General features: G+C 37.1%; 1 protein-coding gene across 3 annotated transcripts in view; it reads left to right on the forward strand.

Annotated features, from left to right (window-relative positions):
• Positions 1–18113, forward strand: part of MACROD2 (mono-ADP ribosylhydrolase 2) — a 1752897-nt gene that overhangs the window by 1277357 nt on the left and 457427 nt on the right. For all 3 annotated transcript variants that reach the window (XM_036229035.1, XM_036229037.1, XM_036229036.1), the window contains exon 8: positions 10008–10081. In XM_036229035.1, the coding sequence (XP_036084928.1) occupies positions 10008–10081 (74 nt within the window). The remainder of the gene's footprint in view (positions 1–10007; positions 10082–18113) is intronic.

Here is an 18113-nt window from a genome sequence, read left to right on the forward strand (position 1 = left end):
TCGTGTCCCATGAAAACGCCGTTCATTCATACCTGCTTTGCCAAGCAGAGGAGAAAAAAAATTGAAAGGAAAGTTTCACGTTTCAGAATTTTTTTAAATAGGAGAGAGCCAAAGTAACTGAATATAGAAGAATTTATGGGGTATCATTTGCTATGGCACACATAATGTCAAGTGAAATGAAAGAATGGGTGTGAAGAGATTAAAATGATTAAAAGGACAGTACAGAATTTCCCTTCTCTCTTTTTATATTATGACTAATCCCAGAGGTCCTGCCAGAATAATCAGTGAGAAGTTGAATAACATAAAGTAAGGGAAAAGGCAGGACGATGGAGAAAGATACGATGTCACAGAAGTTCTGTTGTGAACCAGTGAGCTTCAAATTTACAGGTTCCATTTGTGTCCACAGTGATGTACCTGTATGTGGTGTACAGTAGCCTCGCTCATCTGTGGTTTTGCTTTTCACAGTTATCCAGTTAACTGTGGTCTCAAAATATTAAATGGAAAATTCTAGAGATTTGGGACAACAGAGAGAGAAAGAGACCACATTCACATAACTTTTATTATAATATATTATAATTGTTCCATTTCATTATTATTGTTGTTAATTACTTAATTTCTTATTGTGCCTAATTTATAAATTAAACATTATCATAGGTGTGAAAGTATAGGAAAAAATACATAGTATTTATAGGGTTCTGCAGTTTTAGGCATCCACTGGAGGTCTTGGAATGTACCTCTCTTGGATAAGAGGAACCACTATAATTGTGCCATCAGAAAAAAACAGGTTTTCTACATTCCCAAGGGACTCCTCAGGTCCCACCCATACTCTGCAATGAAGACATTAAATGGCAAGCTGGTGCTGCCACCTTAGAAAGTGGGCATAATATCGGTTGGCCAAGGTCTGTTGGGTGTGGCCCATGCAGGAGGCACTGCACTCAGCTCTATGAAACAAACTTTCAGACCACAGGGGCCTCCAATGTGATTTCCTCCCTTTGGAGTTTAAAACACCGTTACACGGGGACTGGAGTCTCTGAAGGAGAGGAGTTATGATATGTTCCATCTTGGGTACTGGCCTTGCCCCTAGCTTGAGTTCTCTGAGAGTCATTTGTTCTTTGTTGTAAAATGGGAAAGAAGGGAACCTTGAGGGCTTGGGCTCTTTTACATGGAAGCCAGAGGTGGCAGGGCTCCTAAGGACAGCTGAGGCTCCTCCCCCATGCCCACCCATGGCGACATGCAGTATCACTGCTTCCTCTTCAAGCAGATGTTTGACCAAACCATATTAGTGAGCGATACTGAGTTTACTAAAGCTTGCATAACACAGTCACACTGTACTTTGATTAGTTCTCAGCAGTATTTCATATAAATCCAAATTAATCCTCTTTGATCAACCCCTCCTTCAATAAACTAAAGTCACTGTCCGTTTACAAGTCACTCATTGTCATTATTCTTCTCCCTTCTTTTTGTTGGCCTGTTGTGAAGATGTAAATGCTAAATAAAGTGATTTGTACATAATAATTGCTCAAAAATGTTAACAACAGCAGTGGCAGCAGCAACAGAAGCAGCAACAACAATAATAATTTACTACTGTTTCAAGAATTCTGTTTCATGAGGACAGGTTTCATGCCAGTGTGAGCCTAACCTATATGACCTCTAGTCCTCCAAAGTAAAATATTGTGATTCTATGCTGACAGTCAGTGAGCTTCCTTCCATGTCATTAAGTGGTCTGTAAAACATATGCCTACTGTTTACATTCCAGAAATTACAACGAGAAAAGTTTACAGAAAGCGTACTATCAAGATAAGACATGATATATTATTTTTCTGAAATTCACGAACATATGTTGATTGCTGTCATAGTTTGACTTCTCCCAAAAGCAGATTCAGAGGCAAGGGTTTGGGTGAAAGTCGTTAATTTGGGAGATGATTTCAAGAAAGGAAGCAGGGATAAGAGACAGATAAAGAAAACCAATAGACTATTATTGAGTGGTTTGCTGCTGTGGACTGCTGAAGGGTATCCCCATGGACATCTCTGGGTAACTGAGTACAGGCTGCACCTCGCTGTCACCCCGCCTGAGAGGTGAGTGAGTGGGGACATTTATCTATCATCGCTCCTTAGTCTTGGGTTGAAGAATGCTCACGATGGCCTTGATTTGCTGACACTTTGGACCTGACCCACATGAAGACCGAGTGAACGCTGGATGCCAGAGAGAGCCCTCAGTTAAAAGGCCTCAGGTGCTGGAGCTTGTAAGGTAAGCCAGTGCACGAGAATGGCACATGGCAAGGAGACATGTGTAGGGCATTGTCAACATCTGCTACAGTTATTCACTTAATAATATGTCGTATTATGTGTATATACGCATATAACAAAAACTGCCCTGTCCTTTTAAACAACAGCTAAGGCGCCACCATCTTAACGACAGGCTGTGGACGTCTCACTCTTGCCTCTGTGTTGCCCCTTTGTTGTCCTGAGGGAAACCAGTGATACCCTTTTTAGCATTCTGCTGCTGCGCTCACTGCAGTAACAAGGGCCAGTGTCACTCTTATTACTTCACCTGTTTTATCTTTTGTGAAACTCAGCCTTTAGCCAGAATTGTCTGAGTGGCTGCTCTAGCAATTGCTTAACGGTGAGGCTCCTTCAGATCATTTCTCTCAAGTAATTTGATTTCATCATGCTATCAGAATTGCTTTCGTGGGATGGAAGAAGGCCTGGGGAAGGGATTGAAAAAAAGACATTTTGACACACACGCACAAAAGTTAATTCATTGCCCTGTAATTTCCCAGGCCCCCATGCCCACCACAGCCTCCATCTATGCCCCTTCGCCTCTCCTCCCCACCCAGGACAGATGTGCGTGTTTTCAGGGGGAACCAGTGAGAAGAGTCCTGAGAAAAACACAGCTCATCTTGCACTTTATCAGCTTTTACCTGAGCTTGTAAAGTATACTTTTTCATGTCCCTTCGCACTTTTGTGCTAAGATGGAAAATATAGTCATACTCTAAAAAAATTTAAGTATAATTTTTCATCGATAGTCAATGTTGATAATCCTAGTTCTACTGATGTTAACATTTCAATAAATCCAGTCATACTTCCCTCTCGTTAGGACAGAGATTTTTATCAATGTTGAAAATCTCATGTTTAGTAACTGCATTGTATTTTCATTTTACTTGAGATTGCGTGTAAATCAAAACAAGAAGCAACAGCAAGCTTCCTCATCAAAGACTTGATGGGGAGGGAGGGCTCAAAAGTGGATGTGAATTTAATGTACAGAGTTTAAGAAAATTTGATTTTTTAAAACTATTGGTTCTAACTTCTGGATATTTCTAGCAATTCAGTATCAATTTGGTGCTTATAATTACTATGAGGGCCAGTTAGTATGGCAATGACTTTCGATGCACATGGGAACTTATGGTTCCATAAAATGGCTAGTATTTTATCACAGCTTTGGGCCAAGTGCCCTGAGGGATGGTATAAGTGTATAGACTAAACACACTCTGAGGTTAAAACCACTACAGAAGCAATTATGAAGCTGAAAATAAAATAATTCAGTGCATAAATAATAGTTTTTACATTTGTGAGCTATTCCTGGACATTGATCTCCAAATTGTTTTCTTTCTACAACTGCTAGAAAGATATCCACAGTTAAAGCAGAGATGACTCTTGGTAACTGGACTGGAAGGGAATATTGTGGGAAAATACAAGAGAGGGAGGCCCTGTTAGACTGTAAATGGTAGATGAGGTTATTATTTTAAAGCATAGCTTACTTATAGTGAGAACTTCTTTAAAATAATTGACTTAAGTCATTACCATTTGCCTCTCTATGATATGGTAATCTATAGCTACAAGGAGACTCTCATTTTAAGGTTAAAATAAAAGCTGATCAATTGCTTCTGCCTCCAAAAAAAGAGCAGTTTTATGGGCATAGTTATATTTATTCTTAGGATAGCCTAGATTTTCAGTAGAATATGTCTGAGTTTTATTTCAGGAGAACAACATTAGTTTCTACATGGAAGCCTCTGAACAAAGTTAAAGATATTAGGAAATTATCAACAATAGCAAAAGAAAAAAAATGCGAGCTAGAGAGGAATACTGTTTATGGCAAGGTCAAACCAGATTCACTCTAATTGTGTGGAAGACATTCCAGGTTTTCAACAATTCCAATAGACATATAGTTCAGTGGCTAGGTAAAACCTGCAATGAGTCTTCATTGCTGTATCTTCCTACAATTTGATTAAAAAATAAGTATCTACTTAAAAACTGAGTGAAAAGAAAATGTTTAATGAGTTATTTGGTATACTATCTATGAAAACCATTGCAAACTCGACTTGCTGTTTCTGTTTCAGCTTTTCCCTCTTTCATTTTAATTGTTTTGATATCTGTTGACTAAATTTGTTCTTTCTTTGCTTGAGTACTCACTGATATGTGGGAGAAAACCAGCAAGTCATAAAATGCATCTGAGCTTCTAACTATAAAAGGTATTGATTAGCCTAAAGCTATCTTTAATGACATTAAATGTGGTCAAGAAAATAGAATTAGTAAGTACATCTTGAAATGTTAACTAACTAAATTGATAAATACATCATTTTAAACTTTCATATACTTTTGGTAGGGGTATAAATTGGTACAGCTGCTTTGGAAAACCTTGGCAGAATCTACCAGAATTAAATAACCTCATAGCTTATGGTCTAGTAGCTCCAACTCCTGGGTCTATACTCAACAAAAACAAGTACTTATAGCTATCAAATGACATGTATGAGAATGTTCATGGTGGCGTTTTTCATAATAACTCCAGACTGGAACTAACCCAATAGTCTATCAATACTAGAATGGTTAAGTAATCTGTGGAATAGTCATAAGATGAAATTTAACACTACAATGAAAAGGAATGAGCTTCTGCTATATGTAACTTCATGGATAAATCAAGAGGGCATAATGTTGAATAAAATATATAGAAAAATGTGCACATTGTATGTCCATGTATATAAAGTATAAAGCAGACCAAAATAACCTGTGGTAATAGAGGAGAGAAGAGCAGTTCCTTCAGGGGGTAGATATTGACTCAGGAATAGGCAGCTTTCTGGGGTGTTGGAAATGTTTTATACCTTGATTTTGGTAATGGTTACATGTGTGTATGCATAGTGTGTATATATGTAAAATTTTAACAAACAATTTAAATATGAAAGTAAATAAAAATAAAAAAGCATTTAAATCTGTTTAAGTCAACTTCAATATTTACAACAAAAGTTAATTTTAATCATCCATCCTAATGAATAAGGAACTAAGCTTTGGAATGCTAGCAGAAGCACAGATTCTATGCACATCTTGTTGTACACACACACACACACACACACACACACACACACACACAACTACCTGCATGCCTGGCCCTAAATTAATAATAGTTTTTTAACCCTCATTGACCCTCATACTTGGAAAAGATTTTCTGTCATCTTATTCAGTGATTCATCTAAATATTGTCTGCTGCCTTCCCTCTGGGTGGCCATTCTGCTTTTGTGAACAAAGTCCTCTGGTAACCAGAATATGGTGTGACTTCCAGAGGAAGTCCTCACTGTTATTGGGAGCTCACCCTTTGGAAAAAAAAAATCTGTCCTCTATTTATTGGTCTTACTTGTAACCCTTGTGGTCTTGTAGTTAAGCGGACAAAGGATTGTGCTGTTGCTGTTTACTCCAAATGTACTTTATCTTATATATGTGAATATACACACTGAGAGAGGGTGCATTTTTAGAGATGTTTGTCTTGATGTTTCTCTCCCCTTTTAATTGCGTACAGCAGGTCTTCCAACCAGAAACTATGTTTTATTTTATGCATCTTCTCAATAGTTTTCCCTTAGAGATGAAATAAGACCATGTAGATATATCATTCTGTTTGGACATCTTCTCAGAATCCCTTCACTCTCCCCATACTCTAGGGCTAAACAAACTTGTTCTCCCAGTATTTAGCCTTTTCTGTTGTCAATACAAAGATTCACAAATCCACAACCTATTTACTCCTTCAACATATTTATCAATCATCTCCTATGTGCCAGCAATGTTTTAGGGATACAATGATAAGCAAAAATAGATGTGGTATCTGTTCCCATAGTACTTTCATTTTATTAATATTATTAATCAAATATTTGCATAAATAAATGTTAAATTGCAACTACGATGAATTCTGTGAAAGATAAGTACATGGTGCTGTGAAAACCCAAAATAGAGAGTTGTCAGTGTCAGAGGAGCCATCCCTGGAGAAATGATGCCTGAACAGAAGAAAATAAAAGTTAAAATAAGCTAGGAAAAGAGGAGATGAATGGCATTTTAGGAAGAGGAAAAATCATGAACAAAGCCTATGGCAGGAAGGCAAAAAGAGATATGCCACATTTGAAGGACAGTAGGAAGATTGGTATAGCTAAGGTTAAGAAGGCAAAGAGTGATACAGAACAGGATGAGCCTAGAATGATAGGAAAGAGTCAGACTGTTCAGGAAGAACATGTTAGCATTAATTTGGGAAGTTTTTGAGGACAGAGTAGGCTCCAAATCCTTGAAAAGGGCGTTCCTTGTGAAGTAGCTGAACAAACGAATGAAAGAGAGAGCAGTTTTTGAGAGAGGACTGGTTCAATTAGTCTTTTCGGAATGGAAATATTACATCCAGATATAGGATGAGATCCGGGGTAGAGGTGAAGTGGAGGTTGTTGTTAAAAATAACCAGGTCAAGGAACTGGCAGGCCAGGTGTTGGGTGGGTCATCTTCTTGGATGCTGAAATAACCCAGGGGTTATGGCAAGCCTTGAGGTTAGGAAAACCATAACTCAGTGCCAGAGGTTTTAATAAATGTGGGAAAGTGACCAAAGGTCACAAATAATTGAGGACTGACCATAGTTGCCATGGTTCTATAAGAACTTGTATAATTTCTCTGTGGGGAATTACATCTTCTAAAGGTTAATGCTTATGGCCACTGCAACTGAGTGCAATTACAGTATTTATTAGCTTTATATAGCCCTATAATTTTAGAATTTAAGTACTTCTTAAATATATTAAAAAGTTGGAGAAGAATTTTTAGGGGAAGAGAATAAATAAGGAAAACTGAGACACAAGTCTAGAAAGGCCCCGTGGGGATATATAATGCCAAGAGAAAGTTCACTCTGTAGGAATTAGAGAGTCAACAAAGGCCACCATCGTTTTGTGTAAGGTTGTGGTAACTATACTTCAGGGAGAATTACCTGGATTTGGTATGCTAGGTAGATTGGAGAAGGGGAGAAGACCAAAAGAGCACAATTGTAAGTTGACTGCCGTTGCCTGGGATAGGGCCGATCAGATCTTGAGTGAGACCCATAGGAAACGAATTTCAGAGGGACAATGATTTTAGGACTCAGTTACCAGCAGAGAGAACAGGCAAATATTATAATGACAAGTAGAGAGGTAAAGCCATAGGCATAAAACAGAAATTCAGGAAGCGGTTCATTTCACAGATGAATACATGTTACATTTCTGGTTCTGGAGCACATCAAGGTGATTACAAATGTAGATGTTAAACTCAGAGGAGAAGTAAATTGAAAAAGCTTCCTGTGGTTAACCCCTAACCACAAATGCCCATCCTGACCTCCTTTTTTTCTTTTCAGCCCACACATACTCTTCTTGCTTTAGTACCCCTTCACTTTCCTTTACCTTTTCCATTTCTTGTTGCTCATAAATTACTTCTGAGGACAATGTCTCCTCTGCTCTCACTTTATAGTTTCCTTCCCCAAACATTCTGCTGTTTCCTAGAAAGTCTCCCCTTTCTATTTTAGTTCTCTTCATCTGTGTCTCTGCATCCCTAATGCATTTGGCATGTTTTATCATGGTTACCTCTTGTCAATTTTCTCCTTCAGACTTTGGGCTATAGAGGACAGGGATTCTTTAAAAGTGTCTGTATATATACACTCTTCTGTTTCAATAATAATTTGTTTAACAAATTAGCTAATTAAAAATTAACAGGATTTTCTAAATTGAAGAGTTTTATATTTTGAAGTATTCATTTAGGGAAAATAAATCTGATGAAATAATTCAAAACAAATTCACAATCCCAAATGTCAGAGATGAATTTACAAAATTTCAAGAACTTGTACATATTTTCCATATGACAGCGGTTCTCTGTCATATGATAATGCTCGAGTGGCACTTGGCCCTACTTTATTTGTTCCCTTTCCTAACACACTCTTTAACAAAGCAGGCAGAAACCTAATCAGAAATAAGGACAAAAAAAACCCTCTCTCACATATCTTCTCTGAAACTCTATTGAGATTTATATCATTAGTATAAGCTACTGGAATATGTATTTACCCTCCAATAAAACTAGGTCTTTTAAATCTCCTATCTCTTCATTTCAGTAATACATATCTTTCTGCACCTGAACAGGCAATGTCACAGGAGCCTCTCTGACTAGAAGACATCCTCTTAGACATGGTGGTGGACAATGCTGCAGCTGGCTAAAGCAGAGAGTATAGAGGAAGAAGGAAGCTGAGTTTAGGATGTTGGGAATTATATATATTTAATAGGTGATCTTAGATAAGGGAGCCAGGGGAGGTCAAATAGGTAGGAGGAGACGTAGAAGAAGGCAACACTGAAAAATTCAGGAGGATAATTCCCAAATCTATAGAGATAGAAAGTAGATTAATAGTTGCCAGAGGCTGTGGGAGAGGGCATATTGGGAAGTGACTGTTGATGGGTACCTTGGGGATAATGAAAATATTATGGAATTAGTGAGGATGGTTGTACAACTTTGTGGACATATTAAAAATCATTGAATTGTACATGTTAAGACAATAATAAAAAAAGGAAATCCGGGAGAGAAGAGATGTTGAAATTTGAAAAACTAGTCAAGCATGTCTAATACCGTAGTAGATGAAGACTGATTGAAAGGCTATGGGATTTGGTGTTTAGGAAGCCAAAGGGGAGCTTCAGGAGAGTAGTTGCAATAGAATAGTTGCTCTCGTCTCTTCTTTCTGCCCCATAAATTATAACTTATAAGGCTATTGCTTCACATACTTTTATTTCTACTGGCAGAATGTCTGATGATACTGCAAGTTCAGGAATGTGTTCAGTTTATATAAGCTAAAGCAGCAGTCTGCAACCTCTTTGCTACCAGAAACCGGTGCTCCTATGAGAATCTAATGCCTGATCTGAGATGGAGCTGAGGCGGTGATGTTAGCCCTGGGAAGCAGCTGCAAATATAGATGATACTTCATTCACTTACTGGCTGCTCATCTCCTGCTGCACTGCCTGCTAGGTTTCTAACAGGCCACAGAATCATACCGGTCCGAGGCCCAGGGGTTAAAGACCCCTGAGCTAAAGGGACATTCTGGGTGAATTTTAGAAATTCTGGTGATGTGTGCTCATGCTCAATGGGATAGGGTATAAGTGTATCAATCTTCCTGCCCTTTAAAACCAAACCCATACTATGAAATCAGGTCAGTTCATTTTTTTTTTTTTTAATCTCAAACATCATTTCCAATGGCCCTAAATGAAACAGGCATTATCTCCTTTGAATTTTGATAATAGCTTTCAATGTATGGCTATTTGGTTTGTTCTTTGCCCTGTCTTGTGCAAGTTCATCGATGGAGTACTGTTGGACTTGTGACCCTGGGTCAACCACATGAATGTTCTGAGCTAATTTTTTTTTGGCTTATAAACCTTAATCTGAACACCTCTTATGAAAAAATAAGAAAGTGCTTTGAAACCTATTAAGCGAATGCAAATATGTGTTTAATTGAAATTGTTGTAGAATTGAAGAGACAATTAAATTCTTTATTGCTTTTAGACTCTAGATTGGTGTAGGACCAACCCCCTTAATTAATGCCTTATTCGTAGGATCATAGGCTTCATATACGTGTATACCTTACTAAAGCCTGCCTTTCTCAGTATTGATTGGTTGAAATGAATACCGCTTAAATAAGAAAAATCCAGTATCATACCATAACTAACTTCTGTATTGCCTTTATCATTTTTTTTATTTGTTTTATTCTGCTCTTCACTTAGGTTTCCCTAATGAGCCTGCTGCAATTATTGCCCTCAGCACCATTAAGGAATGGCTGACCAAGAATCACCATGAGGTAGGAAGAACAACATAATCAATGAACATTCAAGATGGTGTGATTCGATCCTAAATTTCAAAAAGGCAGATAAATTTATTCCATACCTATCAAGTAGACCTAGTCATTGATTGAGCCAAAGCTAGCTGACTATGCTTCATTCAGGTCACATGAGTGACTGACTATTTTCTTGTAATTAATTGAATAGATTATATTGATTGGTTTTGGTGATGAAGATGGGCAAAGTGAACAGATTCATTTAGCTGTGATCTCATTTTTACATCTTTAGATAGTATGGGCTTTGTGTGTAAGAGAGAGGACTGGATGGATTTTATTAAGATTGAAAATAAGGGCTCTTCTTGTGCTATTTTCCTTAAAGAGTTAACTTATCTTTATTGACAGGGGATTCCTGGTATACAGTAAATTTTTGGTATAATGCACTTTTAAAAAATTTATAACTAATCATTTCCATAAAGTGATTCTGAGTGTGATATTGGACTGGGCTCAGATAATCGATAGTTAAGTTTTCATTATCAACATTTTCCATGAAACTAAATGCTTCCATCAGCGTATTCATCATGCCTCCTATTCTGCTTATTTAATAATTGGATATGTTTAGTAATAAATAGAAGACTTGCTCAAGTAAACAAAACAATACAACAAATCGAAACACTATGGAGGCTTAGATTTCAGAGGTTTGGCAAATAATATAACAGCATATAGGTTTCATACAATGCACAATCTTGTATATTTTTTTCCAATTTTGTTTTTCTTTTTAAATATTTAAATGAATGCTATAAAGAATTTTGTTTCATTTGCGATGGGCCACAGATTTAGCTTTCTTCTTGGATAGGAAATAAATTATTTGGAAATGTTTGGGTTTGAAAATAGACTATGGGTGTTTATTATTGAGTGATAGCTCTTAGTACTTTGTGTGTTTAAAGAAACAGGAGTGTCATTTTCTGCTAATTCTTAAACAGAAATATTAAACATTGTTAGTCTCAAATAGAAGTTAAGACCATATGGTGAAATATATGCATTTTGGTGCTTGCTCTTTTTTTTTTTCTCTTATTGCTAAAGGTATACATATGAAAGCTTCAATTTAGAGGATAATTTCAATAACCTCAAAGAGGCAGAATTTTTAAAAAATCTGAAAATGTCTTTAGCATGTATTATTTTCATGACAATTTTATGAAACATCTAGGATAGATATTGTTATTCTTATCCTCATCTAGAATCAAAAGTTTAATGATATATTTAAGACTTCAGAGTCTCAGAACCATTGTCTGACTCAATCCTCCTGACTCTAAAGGTCATTCTTCCTTGGAATGCTTCTGAGACCAGGGGGAAAAAAGTTTAATTCCTTTGAAAGCTGGTATCTTCCATAAATCTCTTGGTCATAGTAAAGACTTCTTACCTAGACCACCTGCTTTATAAAAATGTAGAGTATTTCATGAGTAAAGTTGATAACTGAGCTAGTGTATTGGTACAAATCTTTTGTTTCCACTACAATAATAATCCAATAATTATCCCCACTGATGGAAATTCACATATGTTATCTTGACATATGATGAAAGTACACATAACCACATGAAACATCAAGGAGGTGATGATTAAGAGCAAATGTGTTGGTTGCACTTATAGCTTATTATGGATCTCCTCTAGTTAAACTATTTAGAAAGTTATTTTCCATAAATATTTGTTAGTTTAGTGTTTTCTACTTAATGGTTTTTGCTCTAATCCTTGCTCTCCTACTTTGTCTTTGAGTCTGTTTTTTAACTTTTATATCCTTTTCTTGCTCATTTCTTGTGTCCATTTTAGAAATTTTAGGCAATTTGGATTGAAAAACACAACTTAATTATTGCCCTTGCAACTTTAAATGTATCCTGTTATAATTCTTTTTAAAAGGTCTTCTCATTTCAGTATGTGTTGGCTAATTTAAACAAGTTAACTTGAACATGAGATTTTACTTAATAAAAAGATTTTAAGTGGTAAGACATGGATAAAAGTTATACAAATTTATTAATTAGCAATATTTTTATTTATTTTTTGCTCTGTTAAAAAACAAACTAGGTTAAGGATTTATGAAAAAATATTACTTCTTATTCAGTTGTCTTTTCACTGCAGTATTGTTTTGACATCTTAATTGTTTAAGCTATTTAGTCATTAATTCACCCATTTTAGAAGTATTTATTGAACTCTACTAAGCACAAGAAACTTTTCTAGATAACAGATACAGAACACTGAAAAATATAATTATTTCCTTATGATGTTCGTAGTCTAGAAAAAGAAAAACATAAACAAATAAAGAAATAAGATAGTTCAAAGAGTACTTTATGAAGGAAAACTAAATAATTGGACAGTTAGTTACTGTGAAATGACTATCTGAGGATGTAATTTTGAAACAAAGATTTGTGTGATAGGAAGGAGTAAGCCAAGCCACACAGAATATTCCACACAGAGATAACAACAAGAGAAAAACCTTGAGGGGAGAATTAGTTTACTGTTTGCAAGCAATGATAAGAGAGACAATGTAGTTGGAGCAGAGAGATAAAAGAATGGCAAAAGACAAATTCGAACAAATAGACAGCGACCACATCATGGAGTGTTGGAGTTCATGGAATAACTTTGATTTTTATTCAAAGTCTAATGGGAAGTTATTAAGGGTTTGGGCAGGGTGTGACATAATCAAATTTACCTTAAAAATGACAAAATGTCTGGTCGCTTCTTGGAGATCATACTTGGGATCCTACTTGTCAAAGTAGAAAAGAGAAGACCGATTGAGAGGTTCCTGCAGTAAATACAGGCAAGGGATGAGGGTTCTTTGGAATACCGTGATGGTAGAAAAGGAGGTAACAGCATCAGGTTTGGAATATATTTTGATAATAGAGCCAAAATGATTGGGGGATTGTTTTAAGTAGGCTAGTTTATGCTGCAGTTACAAATAACTTCCAAATGTCAGTGCCATTTTTTTTTTTTAACATACTATTTTATTTTTTGAGTCTGAGAGAGCTCTGGCTTAGTCAGCAACCCAGGCTGACCAATACTCTACCATATGAAATATCATCTATCACATTATAGGAAAATATAGACAATCAAATAACAGCTCTTAAATGCTCCTACAAAGAAACAATGCATGTAACTTTTTTTCACATTTTATTGTCCAGAGCAAGGTACGCAGGGGACAGGGTATTGCAATCTTCTCATGTGTTCAGAATAGAGGCAACTGAATATTGGTGAACAATTGTGATTGTCTATTATAGTAATAAATCAGATGTGGCATATGAAGAAAATAATTTTGATGCATTTACTGAGAAATTTGATAGAGGAACATGTTTTATATAAAAAATTCAAGCAATAAAAATAAGAATTATGTTGCAGATAGTTAAGCCTGAGATGATTTTAGATTTATAATGAAATTTCAAATAGAAAGTTGGCTATGAGTCTAAAGGCCAGGAAAGGAGTCAGAACAAAAGATATGATAAAATTAATCAATTATCATAACCTTAATTTAGATTTGGGTCTTAGTTTGAGATTGGTTGTAAGAAATAGAAATATCCTCAAGCTGACTTATATAAAGGAAGGTATATTGTATAAATAAATCATATAAAGATGTTTTGAAATTCAAGGGTTGGAACTGAAGCAGGGTCTCATGAATGACTGAAATTGCAAACAAATTCAACAGGAAGCACAGTCATTCATTTTCATTCTTCTCTCAACTTCTCTTTCAATCTTTCTCATATCCTTGTTTCATTATTTACTTTATATTTTGCACATTGTCTTCCCTACACATTTACCTGCTTAACATGGCCCTATTATGTCTGTGTCTACCCATTGAGGCAAGGCTGAGGTTGAGCTTTTTGGGCAAAATTGCATTTTCTGGGATTTTCAGCTAGTCAGTTCCCCTGAAATTCTCTTTTAAAAATATGGGGAATCCATGTAATCTGAGTCTACTATTAGTCACCATATTTCCCTCAGTCAGCTAAGTATATGATTCAATGGTCACATCTTTATGACTTTTGACCATAAATAGTTGAGAATGTCATGTGATTAGAGAGCCTGCACATTTCACTATTTACTCACTCTTTGATTTCCAAACCCTCAGGAAAAGTTAACTACTCACTGCCTCCCCCCCCCAAAAAAAAATAGTTATTTAATGCTATTTCATTATACGAATCAACCCTAGCTAGTGTAGCTGGATAGTTCCACATCCAGAGAGGCCTGACTGGAGCACTTGAGACCAGTAGGCAGTACTAGGAAAATCATGTTTCTGTCATCCACCATCCACTTGTTTCATTTGCTCAAAGTCTAAACTATAAGGATGCTATTGTCACCACATATTTAAGGGGGCACAAAGACTAGAGGGAGCTCAGCTAAACAAATAGTATAGTTGGCTCTGACTACAGTGGTTGCAGTAGAAGAGGTAGAACAGCACTTTAATGAAAAGAGGAAGGAGGATTCTCATGAGGTTGTAATTGGGGCACAAAAATGACTTACCAGCATAAAAACTATAATGACTCCTGATTGAAAAATTGAAAAACAAAAAAGATTATTCACTACTGAGAATTGAATTATTGCTCTGAGAAGAGCAGAGAGATGAATTATCTTACAACACAGAACAGAAATACAAAGAAATGGAAATTATATCTGAAGAGAGAAGATATGTGGCGGAGAGCCCCAGGGATCAAACATGAGGTGGGCTGGGGATGAAGGTTACCCATTGGCATTTTTGGCTAAATTAAGAATTAAGAACTTCTGAGTTCAGAAATCAAAAGAAAAGAATATCAGAGTTTGCTATAAAAATTGACAGCATGTGGCATAATAACCTTTCCATAAATGCCCATTTTCCTCAAGTAGAAACTTTATTACAGAGACAAGTGAGCAAAATTTGGGGCTGTTAGGGAAATGAGCAGCAGAAGTGTGGCCCAGACTCTCCACTGGGGCTGACTGCTCTGCGGTGTCATTTGTGGTTTGGGGCACTCCTCATTTTCCAAGCTGTCTAAAAATATCATTCTTCGTGAAATAGTGATTTCCCCACTGCACGGCTCTGAGCCACCCTGTTCATTTCTGGAAGTTAGCCTCAGAAATGTTTTTATAGTGCCTATTCTATTGTTCTATACCCCAAGGACTCATATGGCATCTGGCTATCGGTCTCTAGGGCAATGTATATAGTATTTGTGATGTTCTCCGTAGAAAACAGAAGAAGAACAGGGTGTCTTTCTCTAAAAACTACAAATGGCCTGATATTGTGAGATATTTCTCTGTTATTGAGGTCATGTTCAGTGGCTTCACTGAACTGCAACATGTAGCAGTCACAGTAAGTCTTCTGGGAACTCATCTCACAGTGAGGGATCTAAGAGGAAGATTCCAAGCTGGAAGGTCAGTGGTTTCCTGGATGTTTATAAATGTAGAATCCCTAAAGTACTATTTGGGCCTCAGCTGCAGCATGACACAAACCTGGACAACCCCCTTCCTTATTATAAAGCAGCAGATAGATGGGCAGAAGCATAGCCTTCTGGGAGGCTCTAATTAAAGCTGTGGCTATGTGCAGCTGATCAGAGGGGAGGCCATGATTTACCTGAGACCAGGCCCCAAGCTGCATCTCTGCAGAGCTTTGAGGATGGCATTTCCCAGAACGGTTTCCTATTCAATCAGTCTGTGGGAATTTTCTAGTTTCTCTGCTCCTGCTGACAACCCACTATGCCACAAGCGGACCTCCTTGTTCTGGGGTGGAAACAATTCAATGGAGGAGCTGTTGGTTTATTTTGAAGAACCTTAGTGAGTTCCTGGCTTGACTTGGATGTCATTGGCTGGAAGGAACCCCAGCTCTGCATTTTTGAAATCCAAATCAGTTTTTTTCTATAGTAGGAAAAAGGTGGGGGCTTTCTCTCGTACATGCAGCGTTTGGGCCTTTGCCTAACATATAATCTTTTTTAACAATGCTTTTAGCAGATTGTTATGCGAAATGTTAAATATCATCTCCTTGTCATTTAAATTGTTTACTCTGTGCATTCTTGAGGGAAACAGGACACCTGTGGTATTGCCATTTTGCACTTTAAGTAGTGTGCCTACAGATGTTGCAGGGTGCCATGAGATGCTGTGTGCCTTGAGACAGATATCCGGCTCTGCAACTTGTTGCAAGCTAAGGTCCCAGACTTTACCTAGTGTGGTGTAGACCTCAAGGCCAACTGATGGTACCCAGAGAACAAAAGTGGTTTTGAGTTCATCATTGGTGTCCTTTAGAAGTGAAGATATCGATTTCTATAGTGTGAAAGCAGTAACTCTCCCCTGCCTTCCAACATTTATACACACGATCCACAAAGTATTGTAAAGGTGGACAGATTCTTGTACTCCAGAAAATAGAATTGGGAATCCACTGAAGAAATGTAGGTTCAGCCTTCTGTAAGGTTCATATGTTATTCCACTAGTTTTACAAGATCGGAGAGGGACAGAGCCATTTGTTTCTTCATTATGGATCACAAAAGAACCATCTCACTTTAGCTTCTGGTGCCAAGAGTATTTTTTCCCCTTCTTGGCAGAGTTTTTGAACATATGCAGTGTTAAACATTGTCACTTTTTTTTTTTTTTAATTTACCATTGCGGGACCTGCTTTATGTCACTGACATGAAAAGTCTTAGGACCTTTGTGATTCTTAAAAGAAGGGTTTAAACAATACATAAAATGATACCCACATTTCTGATGGGAAAATTATATCCTTCACACCAAATTTCAGTTCCTGTGGATAAATTTTTACAGAATTGCAACATACATAATGCATCATTCTTCAGTTTTACACAACACAGGAGTGTGGTACACATTCAGAGAACTGGGAGGAGAAAATAAAATGCTCAGTTTCTCCTCAGGGAATGTATTTTTATGTCCTCAAACATCATTTGAGTATCTATGCCAGCTTTAGTTTGGGATGCAATATAACGCTAAAATACGTGCGTTTGGAAAAATAAGTTCCGCCTTAAAATACATTCTGTGTAGGAATGTGGTTATGGTAATAATAAACATCATTCTAATATGATGCTATAAAAATGTATCCTTTGACTAGCCCAAGCATGGTCTTCAGGTAGGAACTATGATGCTCATAGGCTGTGACATAATTGAAGAAAATTATTCCCAGACTTTATACATATGCCACGATCCTTTGTTTCTTCAAGAAATCTGATGACTTGTAGTTTATATGTTTTCTTTCCCTCCATTTATCTTCCTTCTTTGCCCATCTCCCTCCCCCTTCCCTCCCTCCCACTTTTCCTCCCTCCCTCCCTTTCTCTCTACCTTCTTTTCTTACTCCTCCTTTTCCCCCTCCCTCTCTTTTATATATACACACACTCACACATACAATGCTTTCCCATTCTCACATTTTCTTTTCTTTTTTTTTTTTTTTTTGAGATTTGTGACAGTTACACTGGTGGTCAGAAATGAGTATTATCTCCTTATCTTATGATTCTAAATTCCACCGTTAGAATGAGAACCATGCTCCAAGGAAACTTCTGCCTTAACTTGGTGGGAGGTGTTCAAGTGCTTGGTGTCACCATATACTGCCCCATATTAGAGCTTGCTAAGCAGGCAAATCCGCTTACTTCTCTATCACTACATGCCTGTTCACAACAGGTTTGCCCAAGTTTTTGGAACCAAAAATTAGAGCCCCTTGCTATTGCCTCCAAGCTTTATAACCTTATTCCTGTCAATAAGAAGCACGATATGTGGAATAATATATATTTTCCTGCTTTAGTTAGTAAGTCAATGTGTCTAGGGTAGGGAGGGCTTTAATCAAACACTTTTCAGCATTAAAGTAAGGCTGCCTAGGCATCCTTTCCCCTAGTCTTACTCTGTGTGGAGAGCTCTTTAAAGTCTAATAATTTTTCTTCTCCCAGTAGGGGATGTCTGGATAATCAAGGCGTCAGGGTGCTTTAGTGATGCCAACATACAGTGCCATGTGGTGCAGAGTGGCTTTGTTGACTTCTGTGCTGACCTGTAATCAACAAATGTCCTCCTTTGCCAGCTGACCTTCACCCAGCACAGTGTCCATTATGCCCCCATTCTA

The sequence above is a fragment of the Rousettus aegyptiacus genome, unplaced genomic scaffold, assembly GCF_014176215.1.
Source record: "Rousettus aegyptiacus isolate mRouAeg1 unplaced genomic scaffold, mRouAeg1.p scaffold_m13_p_12, whole genome shotgun sequence".
Classification (NCBI taxonomy): Eukaryota; Metazoa; Chordata; class Mammalia; order Chiroptera; family Pteropodidae; genus Rousettus; species Rousettus aegyptiacus.